The 23,327-nt window shown below is 59.7% G+C and overlaps 2 protein-coding genes across 5 annotated transcripts in view; one reads left to right on the top strand and one right to left on the bottom strand.

The window, feature by feature from the left end:
• Positions 1-5,148: 5,148 nt before the first annotated feature.
• Positions 5,149-17,052, top strand: RNH1 (ribonuclease/angiogenin inhibitor 1). Of its 3 annotated transcripts, none has more exons than XM_046644165.1 (10): positions 5,149-5,401; positions 10,950-11,052; positions 12,404-12,574; positions 13,063-13,233; positions 13,758-13,928; positions 14,011-14,181; positions 14,410-14,580; positions 14,913-15,083; positions 16,545-16,715; positions 16,822-17,052. In XM_046644165.1, the coding sequence occupies exons 2-10, from the start codon at positions 10,967-10,969 to the stop codon at positions 16,907-16,909; spliced, it is 1,371 nt and encodes a 456-aa protein (XP_046500121.1). In that variant the 5' UTR covers positions 5,149-5,401; positions 10,950-10,966; the 3' UTR covers positions 16,910-17,052. The 3 variants fall into 3 exon arrangements, with proteins under 3 accessions (XP_046500121.1, XP_046500120.1, XP_046500122.1); XM_046644164.1 differs by lacking the exon at positions 5,149-5,401 and adding an exon at positions 8,278-8,671; XM_046644166.1 differs by lacking the exons at positions 5,149-5,401; positions 10,950-11,052 and having other exon boundaries at positions 12,438-12,574; positions 13,004-13,233.
• Positions 17,053-18,910: 1,858 nt separating this feature from the next.
• Positions 18,911-23,327, bottom strand: part of PTDSS2 (phosphatidylserine synthase 2) — a 30,418-nt gene continuing 26,001 nt past the window's right edge. The window contains exons 5-12 of one of the 2 annotated variants that reach the window (XM_046644193.1): positions 22,854-22,988; positions 22,133-22,183; positions 21,535-21,648; positions 21,163-21,281; positions 20,604-20,718; positions 20,386-20,531; positions 20,106-20,291; positions 18,911-19,859 (exon numbers count right to left, since the gene is read on the bottom strand). In XM_046644193.1, the coding sequence (XP_046500149.1) occupies positions 19,658-19,859; positions 20,106-20,291; positions 20,386-20,531; positions 20,604-20,718; positions 21,163-21,281; positions 21,535-21,648; positions 22,133-22,183; positions 22,854-22,988 (1,068 nt within the window). In that variant the 3' untranslated portion in view covers positions 18,911-19,657. Of the gene's footprint in view, positions 19,860-20,105; positions 20,292-20,385; positions 20,719-21,162; positions 21,282-21,534; positions 21,649-22,132; positions 22,184-22,853; positions 22,989-23,327 lie in introns of both variants that reach the window. The other variant, XM_046644192.1, reaches the window with a different exon arrangement.

Here is a 23,327-nt window from a genome sequence, read left to right as displayed (position 1 = left end):
CAATAGAAATTAGAAAATATTTTGAACTTAATGTTAAAGAAAAAAATCACAAATCTAAACTTGTAGGAAGCAGCTGAAAAGGCATTTTTCTCATCTTAGATGTATACATGGGAACAGGAAAAAATCAGTGATCTACGCATGCAACTCAAGAGCTGACAGTAAGAAGAAGTTAAGCCCCCTTAAATTAGAAGAAAATACAAAATAAAGAACAGAAACTAGTGAAAGAGAAAAAAAAATACAGTATTGAGGATCAATGAAGCCAACAGTTCTTTGCAAAGACTAATAAAATTGATAGGGTTGTTGAAGAAAAAAAAGAGAGAGGCTATAAATAACTAACATCAGGAATGGAAAAGGAGAAATCACTACAGATCCTATGGACACTAAAAAAGAAACAGGATATCATGCAAAACTTTATGCCAAAACTTTGAAAATATAGTGCAAACTGACAAACATCTAGAAAAACACAACTTACAAAATAGAAAAGTCTGAACAGTTCTAGAACTACAAAAGAAATAGAATACAGGAGGTAAAAACTTTCTACAAAGAAAACAAAGAGTTCATTAGTGGACTCTACCAAACGCTTAAGGAATAATTGGCACCAATATTACAAACTCTTCCAAAAGACAGAAAATGGGGAAACACTTCACAACTATGAAGCCACCACAACCTTGGTACCCAAACTACTAGAGCTGAACGCACACTCTATGATGCAGCAATTCCACCCCAGGGACACACCCAACAGAAAGGCCTGCATAGTCCAGCAAAGGACACATATGCCATGTTCACAGTGGCACTGTGGGTGACAGCGGGGACCTGGAAGTGCCTAGCTGAGCATCAGGACGGAAGGAGGAGAGAAGGCGTGTATATCTGGGCAGTAGGAGGAACACAGCACCGACAGGGAGTGGACCACTGTCCCTCTCACATAGTGCTCAGCAAAAAAAGAGAACATACAATATAATTCCACTTATATACAGCTCAAAACAGGCAAAATGAGTCTATGGAATTAGAGGTCTGAAGAGCAATTATTTTAAACCTCTATGCCTTTGCACATGCCTTCCCCCATGCCCCGTGAACTCAAGTAGCTCCTATATAGAGCTGACTCGCTGGCCTCATCAAGATGACTGACCAAGGCCACCAGTGCCCACACTGCACAGCTGTGCACAGCCACTGCCTCCAGCTCCTGTGGATGGGCTGCTGTTTTGAATACCACTTCATTCCCAGAGGCTAACTCAGTGTCTGACCTGAGGCCCTCGAAGGAATGTCTAATTTTTGCAGTGTCTCCATGCAGGAAGAAGAGAATGGCTGGGTGGAGACCACCATGGACTCAGGACTCCCGAAGCGTGCGCCGCCTCCTTGACTGGCCTGCGTGCTTACTGTCTGGCTGAAATCAACAACGTCAAGCCAAGAACTTCTCACTTGTCAGGAGGAGCCCAGGAGGGTATACAAAGGTCTCCCCACACCTGCCACATTGTGAATTTCCTCCCGCCAAGTGGCGGACTCACCCATGAATCAGAGGGACAACACTCAGCTAGAAATCTCCAGTGTCAGTTAAAAAACTATCAACTACATAACCACTCACATATGAGCCCAGGGCAGCCACTGATCAAGCTTAAGTCCCAAACACTTGCTACTGCATCCTCAATGTTTTCCATCTCACCTGGGCGTTGTCTGTGAGGACCTAAGGCTCTAAGCTTACACTATGTGCACTTTTCTGTATGTATCTTAAATTTCAATAAAAAGTTTGTTTTTTAAAAGAAATATGTTTACAAAACTAGAGCAGGACAGGGACTCCAACCTGAAGACACCGTGGGAGGCATCCCTCCCATGTCTGACTGGTCGCCCTGCAGCACCAGCGGCTCTGTGGGACAGCATCTCACAAACACGGGCTGGGGTCTCTCTCCTCAGCCCCTCACTGTATTCCTGTCTAGTGAGACCCTCTATGTTGGGACACTGTGACAGGTACTAAGGAAAAGGCAAAACCATCCAAAGGCTCTCTATTTCAGGAAACGTGTGGTCAGGTGGGGCTGGAGGAACAAGGGAGGGGGCAGGTGGGAAGGGGCAAGGAATTCCCTCCTATTAGGTGGCTGCTGGGACTGGATCAGGAAGACAAAGCACAGACCAGCATGCCAGGACCTTCCAGAGGTAGGCAAGAGTGTCATGTCTGGGAGGAGGGCAATAAAGAAGTGGGGGCGGGAGGACTTCTGTACACTCCAAATCCCACATCTGGTGAACTGGGTCAGTCTAAAAACAAAGATAAGGACATAACTGGGTGAATCAGGTAAGTTAAAAAAAATAAAGACACAACTTCCAGTGAATCCCATGTGGCCCCCTCTGTGGCCAGCGTCCCGTCTGGGAGGGGTACGGCCACATGGATGGTAGAGACCTGTGTGCTTGGCTTCGTGGAGTGTCTCAAAGTTGACGAGCACCTTCCCCCACGTTTTCTCACTGCTCCTCACAGCAGCCAAGTCCTCATATCTCCATAGGGTGTCACGAAGCGGCCCAAACAGCTTCAGGGCCAAACATTTATTCTGAATTGTCTTCTTCACCCTTACGAGAGTTGCAAGAAACAAATCTAAGAGGTTATGGCATAGAAAAGAATGAAATGAAAGGAGAACATTTTAGCAGCTTTCCTAAAATGTCACTCTTGTGGTAGGGAAGGGAGCCAGTCCAAGAGGCAGGCCAGCAGAGGTCTTCCAGTGACCTGCGATGCACTCGAAACCTCACAGCCAGATTCTAAACCAAAAGTGCCTACTTGTTGCAGTGTACACTCCACACAAACTTAGGGCCCAGGTGCACCGAGCATTCACCTGTATCACACCCTGAATCTTCACCACCGGCATAAGGTACTTGGTGGGCCTGGTTTACAGATGAAAATGACCAAGCTTAGAGGTTTGAGGGATGGGCCCCTGGTCACCCCAGGGCGAGAGTCACACCAGGTCAGCTGGTTCCAGGCCCTGCATCTTCCTGGTCCTCAGCCACCTCCCTTAAAGACAATCAGAAGAGCGGTTTAATAAAATGGGAAGGAACAACTCTGCCGGGCAGTCTCCTTATTTGCAAACCTCATCTGCAAAAATGTCAATTCTGAGAACTGGGGACTAGCCCACAACATGTTTGTTGAATAAGCACCCAAAATATAAGTCGCAACCTTTATGCAACAAAGTTCATAATGTTTATTCATGTGAGAACATCTCAAACCCATGCTCAGATGCCAACAAGCCTTGACTGTTGTTTCCCATTAAACAAAGAAATAAACTAAAACAAGAGATAACAAGACTAGGTCTATCTGGCACCAACACATACTCCTAAGATATCACATGAGCATCACTGTATTTCAGCAAAGGAATCAAAGGCATTGCTCATGACTACTTCTGCCTCTTCTCACAACCCAGCCTGGTACTACCTTTAGAGCATCGGTGACCACCTACCACCTTGAGGGTTGCCCCACATGCAGCTCCAGGCAGCAGGCCTACCCCTTCCTCCTCCAGGGCACCTGCTGTGGTGCTGGCCCACAGAAGGCTCTCCCAAACCGGCTGTTGAAATTAGTTTTAGAGGGCTGGCCCAGTGGTGTAGTGGTTAAGTTCACATGCTCTGCATCAGTGGCCCAGCATTCATGGATTTGGATCCTGGGCGAGGACCTACACACCACTCATCAAGCCATGCTGTGGCAGTGTCCTGCATGCAAAATAGATGAAGATTGGCACAGATGTTGTCTCAGGACTAATCTTCCCCAAGCAAAAGGAGCAAGACTGGCAACAGATGTTGGCTCAGGGCCAATCTTTCTCAGGAAGAAAAGAAAAATCAGTTTTAGAAAAGTTACTCAAGGTCAGTACACTACAGCTAGAGAACAGGAAAGTGAATAGTATAATTAAAAAATCAACTTCTATCAAAATTGTTAAAATGAAATTTTGGCACTTAAATAAAGAAATAAACCTTCAGGAGAAGTCCGTTTTTTCTTGAACATCCTCCCATCCCTTTTGCTCCAGCAGGAACTGACACTCCTGGGAACAGGGCTTCCCCTAAAGGCCCTCTCAAGTGCGGCTGGTTTCTCCCGTGGAGAGCGGTAGCTGGCCTTCTCACTCCTTACTGCTACTTCCAGACCAGTCTTCCTCTCTTCAGTAAAACTCCCAGCTTTCAATTTTATGTCTTTCCCCGAGCACCACTTTTCAGTCCGTGGACACCAGGCCGGGCCCCTCATCAGGTAACCCTCCTAGGCCTGACCTCCCCTTCCCATGTTCCCCCATCAGGGATTTCTGTCTGTTTTGCTCAGTGTTGAATCCCCAGCACGTACAACACGGCGCAGCACAAAGGAGCTATTGATAAATATTCATAGAATGAATGCACTTAGGTGAACCGCTGAATTATTTCCGGCCCCTCACAGTGTCAGACGAATGAAGCACTACCCATAACTACAAACGGTGCCTTAATGAATAGCGCGGACAGCTTCTTTCTTACAACATCATGTCTATGTACACGCTCCAGCTCTACGACCAGGTCGGTGCTAGGCAAGGACTGCTATGCAGAATCTCGGAACCCAGATTTTGCTCGAAGTCACTGAACCGAGCCCCCCGGCAGCCAAGTTAATGTCACGACCAGGCGAGCTCACGTCCTCACGGCGCCCAGCGTCCGACGCCCGCCCACGGCGCGCGCCCCGCCCATGCTTCCCAGCCCAGCCGGGCCCACTGCTCCACGTGGGAGCACGGTGAACCGCCAGTCGGCCACCAAGAGCCCGCGCCAGCTCCACCCGGGGCCCCGCCCCGCCCCTAGGCCCCGCCCCCGCGGGCTCCGCCCCGCCCCCCGCCCGCCCCGACGCGACAACCAGACCTCGCCCCGCTAGGCCCCGCCCCTGCCCTAGACCCCGCCCCCTATGGCTCGGGCCCGCCCCCGCCAGACGCGACTCGGCAGCCAGACCACGCCCCGCTTGGCCCCGCCCCCGCCCTGCCGGAAGTAGGCCGTTTCCCCCCTGGTCTCCAGGCCACTGACAGTCCGTCGTCGTGTCGAGGTCAACCCTTACCGGCGCCGGCCTTGGTCGGGCCGGCTGTGGACGCACGCGGGGCTGTACTACGGCCACACTGCCCGGGGGAGAAGCCCGCTCGTGAGACGGGGCGTGGCGGGGGTGGGGGCTAAGGGGCGGGGCCGAGGGGGGCGGTCAGGCGAGGCGGGGCATGCGAGCCGGGGCAGCAGCGCCGCCCCGCGGGCGTCGGCCCGCCCCGAGGACGTCAGAGCGCCGAGAGCGCCCTCGCGCCTGCGCGCCCACGCCGGCCCGCCTCCCAGGGTACGCTGGGAGTCCCGGCGCGGAGCGCTGGTCTGCGCCTGCGTGGTCCGCGTCTTGGTGGTTTTCTGCGGCGCGGGTGTGAGGTGCTCCTTGAAACGCTGACCCATTGGCGCGCAGCAAGCTGCACAGGCAAGGACTGGCTCAGCCACACTTTATGCCCCAAATTGACTAACCCTCGACCTGTTGCCCCAAAGAATCGACCCCCTGGAAGGACAGCCCTGGCAGAGAGGAGTCGCCCACGGAGTTTTGGGGAAATGGTGGGGGTCTCGATGACGTAAGAGCGGAGATGGAAGGACACTCGCACGCGCTTCGGGTGGTCCCCACCCTCCGAGAGTGCCCGGGAAGGAGTACACCGCAGGCGGTGATGACGCGGAGCCCAGTGAGAGCTCGCGGCTGCCCCCGGTCACTCTGCCCCTGGAAGGTCACCGGACAATCCTGGGGGAGCTGGGTGGGCAGTTCACGGGGGCCAGAGAAGAACGGGACTGGGACAGCGCCTTGTGGGCCTCAGGGTCAGGATGGTCTCAGGGTTGGCCAAAATGTAAAAAGGGGGTCAGGCAGTTTGTATTACTGGCTGGCACCAGCCACGGTACCCGCGCAGGTGTGGAGACACGCGGTGCGAGACAGCTCGTGGGCTTCTGCAGCATTTCCGGAGGGCAGTTTGGCGGCGTCTTGGAACCAGGCAAGCCCCGTCTAGGATGGGTGCCAGGAAGGTAACCACGTGTTAGACGAAATGTCGGCCTGTAGAGATGGGTTGACTAAATGGAATACATTCAGACGGTGGCACAGAATGTGGCCACTAAAAGTTAGATTGTATACATATCTATTCCTAAGGGAAAAAATTTATATCAGCTCCATAATGCATTCGTTTCCTACTGCTGCTGTAACAAATTTCCACAGATTTGTTACTTTACAATTCTGGAGGTCAGAAATCTGAAATGAGCCTTAGGAGGTTAAAACCAGAGTATCCACAGGGCTGGTTCCTTCCCGAGCCTCCAGGGGAAAATCCACTTCTTGGCCTTTTCCAGTTTCTAAAGGCAAGAAACTCCATCTTCAAAGGGCAGGCACCCCAACTTCGTGGTCACGTGTGCTCGCTGATTTTGACCCTTTTGCCTCCCTCTTAATAAGGACCCTCGTGATTACCCTGGTCCTATCCAGGTAATCTAGGACAGTCTCCTCATCTTAAAATCCGTAAGTTAGTCACATCCACAAAGACCCCTTTGCCATGGAAGGTAACTATTGACAGGTTTGGGGATTAGGACATGGACATCTTTGGGGGCCATTATTCTGCCTACCATTCCTAATACCTGATTTTTTATTTTTAAAAAGTGTATTGTGTGTACAGAGTGAGTAGGAGCAGATAAACAGATGTCAGAGCATTTGTCTCTGGAAGTGGGCATTCTAGAGCTTTTCATTTTCTTGTCTCTGTCTTCTGGTTTTTCTACAAAGAGCACGTGCTGCTCATGTGACAATCACATTGGAACGCCAGTGCACCGAGAGGCACCTCTCCACCCCTTGCCCTCTGCCTCCCTTCGTCCTCCCCACCCTCAGGCTGCAGTGGCCTCTGCCAGAAACCCAAACCTCCCTCATTTTCCTGCATCCGTCAGCTGTCTTCACTTGACAACTTGACATCTTGAACCTACTCAGGGGGAACTCATGGGTGGGGTTGTCTGCCCCTGTGAAGCCAGTGCACTCTACAGGGCCAATTGGTGGCCTGACCCCCTTGTCCACTGGCACCCAATGAGCTACACAAGCAAGAACCAACCCCACTCGCCAGATCTGCTCCCAGCTCTCCTCCCCAATCTGTAGTGTGCTGCCGCCTGCTGGCCACAACGATTACGCCAGGTCTGCAGTGAGGGGTTTGTGAAACCACTTCAAATCCCCCTGCTGGCCGGCCACCCATGGCCTACTCATGCCTGGGAGGGCACTTACCTGACCTCTGCCCTGCTACTCCAGCACTCGTGATTCCCTTTTGTCCTGCATGGTTTTTGCTCCTTTGCACTATCCACATTCTAAATACTATTAATTTTTTCCCCCTAGGGAAAGATTGGTCCTAAGCTAACATCTGTTGCCAGTCTTCCCCCTCGCGCCCCCCCCCCCCCCCCCCCCCCCCCCGCCCCAAAGCCCCAGTACATAGTTGTGTATAGTTGTAAGTTCTGGTTCTTTTATGTGAGCTGCTGCCACAGCATGGCTGCTGACAGATGAACCATGGCGTTCTGTGCCCAAGAACCAAACTCGGGCCACTGAAGTGGAGCGTGCTGAACTTTAACCATGAGGCCATCAGGGCTGGCTGTCTTTCAATTTGCTTTCTAATTTCGTGGGTCCCCCAGAGCTCCTCAAGGGCTACGACCTGTGCCCTGCTTGCTCACCAATGTCACCCAAATGCCTAAAACAGTTCCTGGCACACAGTAGGTGTTCAGTAAGTGCAGGTTGAATTGATGAATGCTGCGCGATTACAGCACATCAGCAGCCTGCTCTAACTTGTGCACATGGCAGCAGGACGGCTTGAAGGAACACCGCAGCCGTGTGCTGGGAGCCGGCAGACTCCCGCTGCGGGCCAGGCCGGGTGCTGACTCCCGGGGCCACCTCGTAGGTTTTCGGAGGTGGTGCTATAGGGCTGTTCTGCGTGTCTAGGAAGGTTCACAGCGTGCCCTCGGCCATCCTCCCTGTCAGCAGCGGTGTTTTAACTGGCGGGGTGCGGGTGTCATAAATTACTCAGCCCCCTCCCACTGATGGACATTAGGCTGTTTCCAGGGCACGGTTACAGTGTTGCGAAGAGACCTTCCCACCGTGTCTAAGGTCCTCCGTGAGCGTCTCCTGATCCGTACAGAGAAACGGGTGCGTGGGTGCGTGTTTCACGTGGGCCCTGTCGCGCCCCTAGAGCCAACTGACCGTCCCATCCATGTCATCACGGCCACACACGGCGTCACTCTGTCCAGTGCGACAGGGAGAGGCTCGGGGGTCTTCTGTCTGCGTGCTGCGGGGGGGGGGGGGGGGGGGGGGGGGGGGGGGGGGGGGGGGGGCGGGGGGGGCCGGGCCTCCCCGCGGGCAGGCTTGTGCCCTGTTCAGGAGGCAGAGTTGAGAGGATCGGGGCCACAACGTGGAAAGTCACGTGGGGGCGCCGAGTTGGATCCCGGGCTCAGAGGAAAGCGGCGGGGGCTGGGCGCGCGGTCAGAGAAGCCCCGGGGCCGGGCCGAGCGGGGACAGACAGCAGCCCCGCCACCCCGGGGCCCTTGCCTCCGGAGACCGGCGGGTGGGCGAGCTCGCCACCCGCCCCTTCTCCGGGCACCATCCCAGGACGTGCCCCCGCCCCTTCCCGGGCCCCGCCCCCTGGCGTGGCTCCGCCCCGGCCCCGGCGGAAGCAGCGGCTCGGCGTCGGGTCAGCAGCAGCGGCAGCGCGAGGTGAGGTTCGGGGGTCTCGGGGCGTCCTCATGGCGTCTTCTGGGGGTCTCTCCCTGGCCTGGCGGCGTGGCGGGGGTCCCCGGGGCCAGAGCGCCCATCCCCGCCGCCCCCACGCCTCGCGGAGGTGACCGCGTCCGGGGTGGCCCGGCCGGGGGCGAGTGGGCCCCGGTTGAGGCCCCGGTTCCGATTACGAAGGTTGGGAAGGACCCGGCTTCTATCCTCCGGGCCGGTCCGGTCCTGCTGAGCGGCCCGTTCTCGCCCTGAAAGCATTAACTGGGCGCCAGTGTTCCGATCCTGGACCCTGGGGAGCAGCCCGGGCGGCGGGCCCGGTTCCCAGTGAGGCGCAGTCGTGGACCAGGGCCCCTGACCGGGGCTTGTGCGGAAGGAAGGCTGTCCGCTCGACATCTTTTGAGGGGTGTTACCTGTTTTCGTGGGGTTCTCAAAGGGATCGGTGGCCCGCTGGTTAAACGTCCTCCTAGCCCCAAGGCCCCGCCAAGGGGACACCCGAAGGTCTGCTCAGGCCTTCGAGGGGCGCTCGATATGGGTTTCCTGTCCTTGTTAACCTCAAACCGTCTCAGGAGGGCTGGGCCCCTAACGTCAGACTGGATTCTGCGAGGGCGCAGCCTGGGGCAGCAGCATTGGGCTGAGGTCCTCGGCCCCTCCCGCCGCGGGGGTGGGCGGCGGCCGAGGTCAGCAGCCCTGAGCTCCCCCTCCTCATGCCGCTCCGGATCCCCCTCCAGCGATGCCGAGGATTCTGAGTCAGAGTTGGACTGACCACACCCTGGGCTCCCGGGGGCGGGGCAGACCCTGGTTCCTCTTGTGATGGTTGTGACTCTCGCCTGTTTCCTCGGCGGCCCTCTGCTGGACTTGCTGGGTGGCACAAGGGCCCCCTCTCTGCTCAGCAGGAGTGGAACGAGAGCCGCTTCCTGGGCTGGCCCTCCTTCCCACTCTGGACTCCCAGCCGGCTCTGGGCCCCCATCAGCATGGCTGCCGTGCCAGGCGCCGACACATTCGAATGGGGCAGCGTTGTCAGGAAGCTGGGGGCTTCGGGCAGCAGGGAGCCTCATGTGGGCTTGAGTCATCCTGTTTGGCACAACCTTTCTAAAGGGCAGTTCCAATCGCATGATTTCCAGGCGGGAATCCTTTCTCTGTTCTCTGTCGCTCTTGAGTGAAACCCAGTTCCCTGCCCAGTCTCAGGGTCATGGTGCCCACAGGTTCCTCCCCTGCCGGCCCCACCTTCAGGGCCTCGGAAACACCCTTCCACAGTCAGCGCCCACGTGGGCTCTGGTAGCCCGTTTATTCAGGCTCTGAGCTCGTCCCTGCTGGGTTTCCAGGGCCTGTACCTGCTCTGGTCCAAAGGCCTTACTCTTGTCAGTCTGCCTGATGGCCTGTCTTCAGTGGCCTGGTCCCTGGGCTGACCCAGGTAGGGCAGAGGACATGCCCTGGCCTGTCCAGAGTCCCCAGCCCCCAGTAAGGGATCATGGAAGCAGGCTCCCCGAGTGGCCCCCTATGAATGCACGATCCTGAGTGCAGCCCCTGGGCCTGGGGTCCCCACCCCACCTGCTCTGTTCTGTCCAGGGTCCCTGTGGCTGGCTGCCTTGGGGAACAGTTAGCTGACCACAGCACCTGTCCCTCCTGCCCAGCTGCTTCAGGGCAGTGAGGCCTAGGCTCTTCACATCCTGGCAGGGGGTCTCTGGCTTTGTGGATGGCCTGGCCAGATGGGGCTGTGGCACTGCCTGCCCACCCAGCACAGCCCTCTTGTTCTCAGAGGGGAAAATAGGCTGAGCAGGAGGAAGGGTTTCCACAGCACTGCACAAATGCTGCCTCAGTGCTCCCCCAACCAGGGTCTCCACACCACATCCAGGCCCAGGCTCCCCCCAACCCCTCCTTGCCCAGGCAGATGGGAGGTGGCGAGCGCAGGTCCCGGCACTCTAACGGGCAGGAGGTGCCCATGACGGCTGGTGCGGGAAGCCAGGAGGTGACTGTGGCCTCTGCTCCCACAGCCGTGTCCCCAAGCGCTGCGGTCCGTGGTGGCGTTTGCCAGGGAGCCTGGTGGGCGCAGCCTCCCTCTGCTCTCCCCCATTTTTACTCCTGGAGGCTGAGGCTGATAGAGGTGCTGGAGAAAGGGAGCACAGCAGGCCCTGACCCAGGGGGTGGCCGTGGCTTCTCCTGAAACGGGTCCTTGGGGTCCCATGTGGATGATCCCGCCGGCTGGATCTCTGGCCTGTTGGACCTTGAGACAGTTTGGCTAGAACCTCCTCCTCTGCCTTCTGTCTAGAAAACCTTCCTCCCACCATGAACCTTGACATCCAGTGTGAGCAGCTGAGTGACGCGCGGTGGACGGAGCTGCTGCCTCTGATCCAGCAGTACGCGGTGGTCAGGTAGAAGGCCTGCAGGGTCCCTGCGGGAGGTGCGGGTGGCTGGGGGTGGCAGGCGGGCTCCCTCAGCTGACACCACTAGTGGGCATGGTGTGCCCTGGAAGCACTTTACTTATGGACAGGCAGTGTAAATTTTGTATGATTTTCACGTGACAGAAAATGTTATTCTTCTCGTACTTTTGTTGAACCATTTGAAAATATAAACTCATTCCTGACCCACGCTGAGTGGGCGTATTTGGGCGGAGGCTCTGAGGGCAGGTGGGCAGAGCAGCCTGGCTCAGGGTCTCCAGCTCGTCTCCTTCCTCTGGGAATGCGGTGGCCTCACTGGGCTCTGTGGAGGCACTGCCTGTCCCGCAGAGGGGCCCCTCTGCCTTTTGCCCTGCTTCCCCTGACGTCAGCGCCCCACCGCCTGGGGCACCCAGCATGGCCACTTTGACTGACTTTACCCCCTTTTCTGCCTGTGTCCTTTCCTGTGCCCGGTCCCTGCAGGGTCCCACATGGCATGTAGTGTCACCTCTCCTTGGCCCCCTCCCATCCACGATGGTCCCTGTCTCCCGCCTTGTCCTTGGCCATCTGACTCTTGAGTCTGCTTGCCCTCTGGAGAAAGTCCACCTGAGGTCTCCTTGTGCTGAGTCACACATTTTTGGCAACATAGAAATGATGTGTCCTGTCTGGCATGTCGTATTGTGGGGTGCACGATTGTGACGGCACCATGTGGTTGCCCCTGTGTCTATACAGTGCCTGCTGGATCTCCACCATGAAGTTACTCTTTTCCCTTTGGAAGTGTAAATGTCTCGAGTGAGAGATCTCGAAGCTCTTCTCACACCTTGTTTCTGCTCAGACTCTTGCCTACTGATTTTAGCATCCATCGGGGGTCTCGCCAGAACAGTTATTACTGGGCTTTTGCCTAATTGGGGTTTTTAGTTTCTCTGTTCCTTCCACATTTATCACTTGTCATTCTGCTGGGAGCAAGAGCTGGCTTTCCTCCCCACTGTGCTTGTTCACCGTTTCAGTCAATCGGGATGGACTTGATCCTGGGCTATCACCTAGTGCCATTGCCTGTCTCGTGGCTCAGTTGTCCATGCTGGCCGTGCCCCTCCCCAGCGCTGCCTCACAGCTGTGCCTCGTGCAGCTTTGCTTTCCTTCCTAGAGGTAGAAGGAACTTTGCACACGGACTGTTCCCTAGACGCGCGTCCATATGCTGGTATCTTCTACAAAACTCACAAGAAGGTCCACACGCTTTTTCTGGTTCACTTTAAAATGTCTTGGCTGTGACCCACCTTGTTGAGTTCTTGTCTCACCGCTGGGTCACAACCTGCTGGGTGAAATGACCATCCGCGTGTCCTGTCCGTAGGCTGGACGACTGTGGCCTCACAGAGGTGCGGTGCAGGGACATCAGCTCTGCCCTCCAGGCCAACCCCTCCCTGACCGAGCTCAGCCTTCGCACCAATGAGCTGGGCGATGCTGGTGTGCACCTGGTGCTCCAGGGCCTGCAGAGCCCTACCTGCAAGATCCAGAAGCTCAGGTGAGCCTGCACAGGGACGTGTTCCCAGGTGCTCCCCCGCCCTGGGCTCGAATCTGAACCTGCCTGGGCGGTCCAGGGACGTGGAGACTTGTGGGTGGCTGCAGGAGGGGAGGAGGTCGCAGCAGGTGTCCAGGCTTTAGCCAGAGGCCCTGGAGCCTGGGGCTCCTCCTGTCTCATCCCAGGCCCTGCCCCAGCCCTGCCCCAGGCCTCTCCTCCCACCTCATCCCAGACCCCTGCGCCTCGGGGCACTGAGGTGCATCTGAGCCCACTTACAGCCCCTCCCGTGCATTGCCTCCTGCTCTCTGTCCTCGGCCTGGAGACCCCAGAGCCCCGACCGGAGGAGGAGCAGGCGAGGCCGGGCTACGTGGTTCCCCGTGGGCATGGGTGCAGAGGTGGTGGGACTGCATCTGTCTTGCTCGCCTACTGCAGATGGAGGGGCGGCCACGCCAGGCTTGTGGGAGCCCTCCTGATGGCCAGGTGTGCTCCAGCCTCCAGAACTGCTGCCTGACGGAGGCCGGCTGTGGGGTCCTGCCCAGCGTGCTGCGCTCCGTGCACTCCCTGCGCGAGCTGCACCTCAGTGACAACCCACTGGGGGACGTGGGCCTGCAGCTGCTCTGCGAGGGGCTCCTGCACCCCCAGTGCCACCTGGAGAAGCTGCAGTGAGTGTGTGCCCTCCCTGGGGGTCCCTGAGATGCCTGCCCCACCCCCAGCCACACCCCGCCACCCTGCGCCTGCCCCGGGCAAGCCCCTCACTGCATGATGGGAACCTGCAGGTGCTTCTCCGTGACACTGGGCTCTGGCCCTCAGGGAAGAGCTGGCAGCTGGCCTGTGACCCCACACTTCAGTGTGGGGCAGCCTAGCCACCAGGAGCGTGCAGACGGGCTCAGCAACACTGGAAGGAAGCTGAGCCAGAAAGGCCCAGCTCAGGAGGCTGGGTATCTTCCTGAGTCCAGTGAACCCGGAGCTTGGGGTGGGGCTCGTGGTCAGTGAACAGTTTCCACGAGGCTCCAGGCGCTCACTGTCCAGGGAGGCAGCCTCTCAGGCACAGCTATGCTTCACTGCCCATCTGTTCTCCCGCCTCCATGGGCCTCACAGCCTGGGTGGGAGAGGAGACCCAGACAGATGCCCCCTCGGCTGGGACACTTTCCTGCAGGTGAGGGGCTGACTGCCCGCCTGTCCCCAGACTGGAATACTGCAACCTGACTGCCGCCAGCTGCGGGCCCCTGGCTGCGGTGCTCAGGGCCAAGCAGGACTTCAAGGAGCTCACAGTGAGCAACAACGACATGGGCGAGGCCGGCGTGCGGGTGCTGTGCCAGGGCCTTGCAGAGTCAGCCTGCCAGCTGGAGACGCTCAAGTAAGTGTTGGGTGGTTGGGGGGCAGGGCGGCACTGCAGGCAGGGGTTCTCCCCAGCTCACGCGGCACGTCCTGTGCCCCAGGCTGGAGAACTGTGGCCTCACGCCAGCCAACTGCAAAGACCTGTGTGGCATTGTGGCTTCCAAGGCTTCGCTGCGTGAGCTGGATCTGGGCAGCAACAAGCTGGGCGATGTGGGCATCGCGGAGCTGTGCCCTGGGCTGCTGAGCCCCAGTTCCCAGCTCAAGACCCTGTGGTGAGTTGGCCTCTGGGCATGGGGGCTGCGGGGGTCCGAATAGCTCTGCATGTGCTGTGTCACTCGCCCCGTCCCTGCTCCTTCTCAGGGCCGTGGCCGTGGCCGTGGCCAGGTGGGCAAGGGGCTTGCGGGGCAGCTGGGTGAGGGGATGTCCAAGAGTGTTGCTGTGCTGCTGTCCGGCTGGCGTCCCCCTGGTGGCCCTGCAGTGACGCACCCCCTCCCCCCCAGGCTCTGGGAGTGTGACATCACAGCAGGGGGCTGCAGAGACCTGTGCCGTGTCCTCAGGGCCAAGGAGAACCTGAAGGAGCTCAGCCTGGCAGGCAATGCACTGGGCGACGAGGGTGCCCAGCTGCTGTGCGAGAGCCTGCTGGAGCCCCGCTGCCAGCTTGAGTCCCTGTGGTGAGTGCGAGTGGGGGGCAGACTGGGCCCCTGCGGAGATCAGGACACCCGAAGCGACCCCAGCAAGGAGGGAGATGGGCCAGGAGACTGGGAGAAGGGTGCTGGGGGCCAGGCCAGCTGCCTACCAGAGGGCAAGAGGCAGGCGTGAAGAGGGGACATCGAGGCAGGTGGCTGTGAAGGGGGAAGGCACCGTTTCCTTGGAGGGCAGGGAGGATGGTGGGAGGCTGAGCTGCCCAGAAGCCAGGCAGGAGCTAGGGGGTACCATGCTCCAGTGCACGGGGCCTCCCAGGGCACCTTGGAGGCGTGGCCCCAGTCCTGGTTTGTCCCCACAGGGTGAAGTCCTGCAGCCTCACAGCTGCCTGCTGCCACCACTTTAGCACGATGCTGACGCAGAACAGGCATCTCCTGGAGCTGCAGATGAGCAGCAACAAGCTGGGGGACTCTGGCGTCCAGGAGCTCTGCCAGGGCCTGGGCCAGCCCGGCAGCACACTGCGAGTGCTCTGGTGAGCATGTGCATGAATGTACGTGCACTTGTGTGCATGCACGTGTGATGGTGTGTGCATATTGCCATGCTGGCTCGGTTCTCATCCTAAGGGGTCAGGGCAGAGGTCCCAGCCCCTGACTGGCTCGTTCCCCTTCCTCCGTGTGGGTTCCCCCATCTCTCTAGGTTTCCTCTCTGTTTCTCTTGACTATCATCCAGCAGCTTCCAGAACGGGGCCTGGAGAAGGTGATTCTTGGAGCAGGTGTTGGGGGCAGGCTGGCGTGTGATGTGTGCGTGTACACGCGCACGTGCTGTGGTGCCCGGCCTCTGCGCCAAGTCTCCGTCCCTGGACCTCTGCGGCATCTGCTTTGCTGTGGCCTGGGGCTCAGTGCTCTTGGCTCCTTTTCTGTGCTGCTCGTGCCCTTGACGGTCTCTCATCCCCTTTCCATTTCCTTCTGGACAGACACGCTTGGGAACGCATCATCAGGTCTTCTCTCCACTTGCTTTTCTTTGGGTTCTTGTTCTGTGTCGTCCACCCATCAACTCGGTCTTATTTCTGCCGTCATGTAGCTTGTCTGTTCCCGCGTGTCCCAGGCTGTGCCTCTGGGGCACTTCCCTGGGTGCAGGCTGGAGCACAGGGCTGAGAAGGGATCAGGAGCCCGAAAGGGATCCTCCAGCTTCTGCTGCCAGGATTGTGGGGGCGCTCTGGAGCCAGGCAGGGAGGAGGCTGAGGGTCAAGGTCCCTGTAGACACAGGGCTGCCTCCGCTGCCACATGGGCGGGGCCATCCTCCGCCTCAGAGAGGCTCCTTGGCGTTGTCTTTGCCTCGTTGTCCTGCCACCCTGGGGGCTCCTCAGCCAGCGTCACCCCAACCCTGGTGAGAGTGGGTCTGGGAACCCAGCCTTCCTCCTGTCTGGGGCCTGTATCCGTGGCCTCCCTCTGGCCTGGAAGCATTCGTGCACTCAGGCCTCCTGTGCCCTCCACCCCCTCAGCTCTCCCCTTGGTGCCCCCAGGTGGAGAGGAAGCGAGGGTGGGTGGGAGGCCTTCTGGGTGGACAGCCAGCTCCACTGTCTTCTCCTGTTGTCCCCGTGTCCTCCACACCGCTCCTTCCAGAAGGCCCTCTGGTGCTCTAAGTCTAGGATATGCCCAGCTCATGTCAGCCAGCGCCCATGGTGCCCACTGAGGGGAGTTCTGTGTGTGCCTCCCATCTTCAGTGGGGACATCTGCCCGGGGCCAGCAGTCAGTTCAGGCCCGCAGACATCACGAGAAAACCACACGCCAAGGCTGAGATTTGGGGAACAGCTCCAGCCCTGGGGATTAGCACACACGTGTGCAGCGTGTTTCAGGGTCTGTGGGTGTGGTGGTGTGTAGACCCCCTTACCATCCCGCACATGTGCAGATGGCAGCACAGGTCCAGGTCACTCTGTTGGTCAGTGGCAGCCTGGGGCACCCTCTGTCCTAACTCCACCCTGCTTTCTGCCCAGGCTGGGGGACTGCGACGTGAGCAATAGTGGCTGCAGCAGCCTGGCCTCACTCCTGCTGGCCAACCGCAGCCTGCGTGAGCTGGACCTAAGCAACAATGCCTTGGGGGACCCGGGCCTCCTGGAGCTGCTGCAGAGCCTCGAGCAGCCTGGCTGCGCCCTGGAGCAGCTGGTGTAAGTGACGCACTGGGTGGTGTGGCCGGGTTGCCGGCTCAAGCCGACCGGGGAGGATGGCGAGGCAGGTGGCACAAGGCCCACTCACTCCCTGCCTCCCATGCAGCCTGTATGACATCTACTGGACACAGGAGCTGGAGGACCGCCTGCAGGCCTTGGAGGAGAGCAAGCCGGGCCTGAGGCTCATCTCCTGAGGCCTCGCTTCTGACACTCCCAGATGGCCCCCTCCCTTCCCACAGGACCAGCCCCTGGCTCTAACTGAAGAGAAACGCTCAAATCAGCTTACTTCTGTGAAGAAATCTGGACACTCTATAATTATTAAAGCACTTTTTTGGCAGGAGGGTCTGTCCTTCTTCATGGGGTCCCCACAAGGCGCCTCCATATTGAGGTGCGATACTTTGTGAGCACTGTGCTGCCCAGAATCACCACAAATGTAGCAGCTTAAAACCACCTCCGGGCTCTAACATGGGGCCTGCAGGCTGCCACTGGGCATTGGCCAGGCTTGGTTCCCAGGGGGCCACAGGCCTGGCCGGAGTTCCCATATCACTGGCAGATCCCACTCCTGCAGCTCCTGGAGGCCCCACCTAGACATCTACCTCCTCAGGGTCTGCAAGGACCAGGTCTTAGCCTGACTTCCCGTGTTCTGTCCTTGCAAGTGGCAGGAGCCTGGCTTGCCTTGGCCAGCAGTCTCTGGGGTTGTCGGTCAGTGGCTTGGCTGACAGCCTCCTATGTGGGATGGAAGGCCTGTTGAGCGGCTCCCTGGGCCATCTGCGGCTGCAGCCTCAGGCCTCTAGACTGCTGGCACCAGAATGCTCTCTCAGCAGAGCCCAGGGCCTCTGGACCGGAGGGCAGGGCCCACCCTTGAGTCTAGCTGGCTGCGTCCTGCTGTGGGTGGTCAGCATAGGGGTGACCTGCCCTGAGTGGCACAATCGAGAGGGGCCGCTGCTCGGTGTGGTGCATGGGACACTCAGCAGCTTCCCAAGGCCCTGGTACCTGGGCAGCAGCTCTGGCTCGTTGCTACAAAGCCCTCCAAGCACCCAGGGTCTTGGTTTCTCCTACGATCCCCAACTAGAAGAAACCAGGACTCCGTGGAGAAACGGGCGGCCCCGGGTTTGGGCAGGAGGTGCATAGGGTGAGGCCAAGCGTCCACTGCCAGAACCCTGTCTCCTGAGACCAGTGGGGCTGCCCAGGCACAGCTGCTGGAAGGGTTCCCCACGGCCAAGCAGAGCCAGGGGAGCAAGGGTCACCACCACTGAGGGCCAGGGAGGCAGCTGCGGCCCAGCAAGGACCATGAGCAAGGCACCACGGACACCTGCCCAGTGACCCTCGCTCATCCTGGGAGTGTGAGCCTGGGTGGGGTTGGGAGCCCTGGAAGTGGGGAGACGGGCGGCAGCCCCAACCCCAGGGATCAGCACTCGTGCAGCACCGAGAACAGAACCAGCCTCCGGGTGGGGCACTGAGGCCCCACGTCCCAACCAGCTCTGGAGCCCGCCAGCCCAGCAGAGGGCAGCCACGGGACAAGGCCTGTGCTCTCAACACCAGGGCGACGCCAGCGGCAGGCAGAGACCTCAGAGGAGCCTTGAGAGCTGGGAAAGCACCCCGGGAGACTCACAGGAACTGCCCCATGAGCAAGTGTGGCTGCATGCTGGAGCTGGCAGGTCCGGGGTGGAGGTCTTCCCTCTGCAGCCAACGCCCCGAGGTTCAGCCAGTCAGGGGACAGGACAGGCCTCTGGGTGGGGGGTACACAGAGCCCCCTGGTCTACTCTCTCAACCTCTCTAGGTTTGAAATTCTCCCAAAAGACAGGTAAGGAGAAAAAATTGAGCAAACAAGCCCTTCAAGGGTCCTCCCCCCAGGAATGGCGCTGGAGCGTCACCCTCACCAGTGAGCAGGGAACTGCAAATTCAGCGTGTTTTTCTGTGTGTGAACATTCTCGCTGTAGCTGTGGCTGTGGCTGTCTCCCGCAGCCTGGTGCCCACCACCACCCACACCCCAGCTGGAACCGGCTCCTGAGCTGGCCTGAGGGGACAAAGAGCAGAGTGGGAGGCTGGGGCACCCTCGTGCCTGCTGGGTCGTCTGCCCAGGATGAGCGTCCAGGAGGAGCAGCTCCTGCCCACCGACTCCCCACCCTCTGGACGAGGTCTCAGGTGGGCAGGAGCCCACCAGAGGTCAGGGGGCAGCAAGGAGGACGCGGAGCTGCAGACCTTCATCATCGCTTTATTTGTTCTGTCTGCTCATGGAGATGACACTCCTCTTGGGCCACAGACACCCACGACCCCTCCTCCCGACCGCGGGCACCGGGCCGTGGAGTTTCTGACACGATGCCCTTGAGGGGCCAGCCTGGTGACCTCGGACCCCACACACACACGCCCTCCAGGTCAGTCACGTTAGATGAAGGCTCCGAAGACACACTCAGGGCTGCCCGCTTAGATCTGCCCCTTCTGAGCCATCTCTGGATGACCATCCTTCCCACGTGCCACCCGGGTGTCCAGCACGGACACCCCAGGGCCTCGGAGTGGCCCAGGGCCCACGGAGTGGAGAAAGGGGCCTTGATACCTCTGCCCGGGCCGGGCCCTCTGGGCCCAGAGGTCAGTGGGCTGACCGCACATGAAGGGGAAGGGGCTGACCACCCCTCTCTCTGCTGGGACTGGCTGGCCCAGGGCGAGCCCCATGACACCTGCCAGCCCGAGAGAAGCCTCAGCAACCAGGAGCATGGAGCACACGTGTGTGCCCCCATACACATGTGTGTTCACAGATGCCACATGCACACAGGCTGGAGAAGGGGACCCCCATCACCCCCTCCTCTCAGGGCCCCTCTGTGTGCACGAGAAAAAAGGAAAATAAAACCGCGAGGCCAAGGCCCACCAGGAGGTTCCTGGTGGGAACCCCACGAAGGACGAAGGGGACAGCACACCTCGGTTCCGGGCGGGTCCAAGGCGCAGCGTCAGTTCAGAGCTGGCACCCCCTCCATCTCGGCCTCCCCGGGTCCCTGGGGGTTGTCTGGGCCAGGCAGGGGGTCGTCCGGCCGAGGAAGAGGGTCATCCGGCCCAAGTGGGTGTCCGTCCATGCTGCCAACGGCTCTGCCCTGGTCTCCTCTGCTCTGCTGCTTCTGCCGCCGTGTCTCCTTGTACCTCAGGGTGATGTCTCTGGGGGTGGCAGGGGCCGTGTCACCACCAGCTGGCCCACGGTGGTCCCATGAGCCACAGCTCCAGGAGGACTGAGGTGGCTGCTCCACAAGGGGAAGCTCACACAGCCGCAGGCCAGGGACCAGAGGGCTGGCAGGGGACGACAGAAACCACGTAGAACCCAGAGGCCAGGTAAACCCAACCCAAGAGATGGCTGGCACCCGCTGGAGCCATAGGGTACCCGCTCCCCGGGGCCACAGTGCTCACCGCAGGAAGAAGCGCCAGGCAGTCCAGGTGAGCAGGAGCACAGAGCCGAGCACCCAGCACTGGGCGATGTAGAAGGGCAGCGACAGCGTGAGCGTGTGCGGGTCATACTTCACCACGATGAGCAGCTCCGTGGCCGTGATGGCCGCCACCAGCCAGGCCTGCTGGCCCAGCTTCTTGTGGAGCTTCCTGCAGAGTTAGGGCACCAGGCTGAGCGAGCGGACCATGAACAAGGGGAGGCACGGGCCCCGCCCCACCCCACGCACTGCCCCGCTGCGCTCACGGGTCATCCATGAAGTCGTAGATCTCCCGCATGGCCACGCCACCCACGTTCACAAAGAAGACCAGCCGCAGGAGGACCAGGTAGTGCTCAGGGGGCAGCCACAGCACGAACTTCAGGTAGAAGGTGTTCAGTTCTGCCAACAAAAACTGCGGGACAGAGGAGGGTGGGGGCGAGTCTGGCTGCCTGGGGGCCGCGCACGCGAGGCCAGCTGGCCTTACCACCAGGATGATGCCGCACACAGCCAGCCAGCGGCGCAGGCTGGAGGCAGGCTTCCACTCGAAGCGGACCCAGCTGTAGGGCGTGAACTGGAAGACGATCCTCTTCATCTTGCCCCTGGAACCACGGAGCCCGTCAGCCTGTGGCCGTACTCCCCTCAAAGGGCCTCCAGGGGCTCTGAGCACAGGGCAGCACCCACTGGCTGGGGGTCCTCGCCCACCCACCCCCAGGCACCTGCGATGCATGGGAGAGAAGACCCCACTCCCCAGCGCCCCCCATGGCTTTTCCTGGACTGTTTCTTTCCTTTAAATTCCAAAGTAAAATAGACAGAGTACCTGCACCTACTACATAAGAAGGGCAGGGAAGGGACAAAGAGGAGCTGGTTAGAGGGGACGGGCCAAGGCCATGGCCACTGCACAGGCCTTGCGGGTTCCCACGGGCAGCCCAGGGGCGACTCCTGGGTGGAGATGACAGGAGGAAGAATCCTCGTCAGTCGCCCCGCGTGAAAAGCGCATTAGAGGGAGGCTGGCCTGGGTCTAGGGGCCACTTCATGGGACGTACTTGTAGGTTGGAATGTTCCAGAGACCCTGCCACTTGTATGTCTTCAGGGACAGCCACTCAAGGGTCTTCATGCCGCAGTAGATGCCCAGCCCGTTGCAGACAAGCACGTCCATGATCCACTGCGGGGGGCCAGGCGGGAGGCAGGCTCCATGGACCCACAGCCCCAGACTGCCTTGTCTGAGGGGACCCTATGCCCCTGTCCCTCCCGCCATGGGCAGCCTGGGCCTTGGGACACAGGGCCTCAGAACAGGCAGGACGCTCCAGGGCCCAGCCCCAGGCTGAAGCTTGGGAGGGGTGCCCAGCAGAGGCAGTTCCCACCCCCGGGGAGTCACCAGCATGCACGCGATCCCCACGTGATGCCATGGCACCTACGTGATCCCACCAGCACTCGCTGAAGTTGGGCAGCTGGTGCTCCAGGCTGTACTCGAGGAACTCAAACATCACGCTCACGATCATGCACATCCACCAGTCGCGGATCATGAGGGTCTGCAGGCGCAGCCAGAGTATCAGCCTCCTCGGAGCACAGCCTGGACACCCATGGGTGCAGCCCCTCCTGCCCCTGCCGCCCTCAGAGGTGACAGAAGCGAGGCATCGGCAGTGGCAGGTGCTCCTCCAGCTGCCTTGACTTAAGACTTTCAGGTGGCCACTTGTGTACCCAGGGATTGAGGGCGTGGGCCCACATTCACCCTCACCAGGAGTGAGGCAAGGGTGGTGGCCAGTAGCCTCACGGGGGGTTAGTCTCCACTGTTCTCACTGGCCACCACGATGCCAAGGACAAGCGTGGGTCAGGGTCGGGGCCTGGAGCTCCCAGGCAGTTTACAGACCCTCTGGACAGCTTGCCCATCCTGTACCGCGGCCCCTGGGCCCTCACCCACCACTCAGAACCTCAAACTGTAGGCAGGAAACAGACCCAGAGCACAGGATGGGCCCAAAAACCACGGTGTCCCCACTAACGACAAGGTCACCCTACCTTCAGGTACCAGCCAAGAAAATGCGCGGGCACGAAGCCGTCCAGCTTGTCCTATAGGTGACAGGACACAGGCCTCATGAAGGCCCTGCCCTGTGTACGGTCCTCACCCCCACGTTCCCTCACCTCCATGCTCACCCCCCTACAGCCCTGCCTGGAACCAGGAGGTACGGATGTCCCACTTGTCCCTCAGGGCCCTGGGGCCTCCTCTCCCTTGGGGAGCCCCCTCACTCCCGCATGTGCATCACTGCACCAGCTCCCACCCCGACAGCCCCTCTGAGCAGTGCCTGCCTGCCCCAAGGGGCAAGGCTGGGCTGCATGCACATGTGGCTATGGGCGTGTGCAGACGTCACAGCCTAACCACCACAGAGAGCAGGTGCCCCCTCCACAGCCCCTCTAAACCGACTGGGCCGAGAGCAGGTGTTGCACTGGGAGGAGGGGTCGCGTCCCCACCTGTGGCTGCACGGCCCTCAGGGTTGTCCACACCTGTGGCTACACGGCCCTCGGGGCCCATACCTGCTCCAACGAGGCTGAGCCCGAGGGGAGCCCTGGGGCAGGCAGGAGGGAGGCCAGGCCTGCCAGGGCCCATGCTGCCCCACCCCACACATGTCTGCATGGTGACCTGGGTCCAGAAACATCCCCGCCTGCGGCAGCGCCTAGAGAGCACCCCCTCCTGGGAGAGCTCTGCCCTGAGTGCCCTAGCCGGCCGCCCCCGCGTCCTCACCCAGACGTTGTGGAAGGGGTCGCTCTCATTGTCCGCATCATAGATGAGGCAGTTTCCCCCGTAGTCCCTTTCTGGCAGTGGGACCCCTAGCCTGGGGTCGACATACTTCAGAAACTGGCGGCCGTCCTGCACGGTCTGCAAGCCCAGAGCCCCTGTTAGTGTGACCCAACGCAGGCACCCACCTCTGTTGCCGACACCTCGAGGCTCACACGTGGGACAAGGTTTGCAGTGTGCGGCGACACCTCCAATGACCGTGAGGGCAAGCACACGTCTCAGCAGCCTCCCCTACTCAGGGCTGGGTGGACCGGGGGAGTCCCAGGTCTGAGGTGACGCTCCATACCCCATGCCCCTAGCACAGCACCGCATGGGGTCACAGGTGCGCCTCCGAGGGAGGGGTGGGGTGGCCAAGCACAGGGTGCAGCACAGACCACAGGTCTCACTGCTTCCCCTCCCCACGTCCGTTCAGGGCCCAGA

Source organism: Equus quagga, chromosome 17 (genome assembly GCF_021613505.1).
Source record: "Equus quagga isolate Etosha38 chromosome 17, UCLA_HA_Equagga_1.0, whole genome shotgun sequence".
NCBI lineage: Eukaryota > Metazoa > Chordata > Mammalia > Perissodactyla > Equidae > Equus > Equus quagga.
Note: the sequence above shows the minus strand (reverse complement) of the source record. Positions and strands in the feature narration are given on the sequence as shown.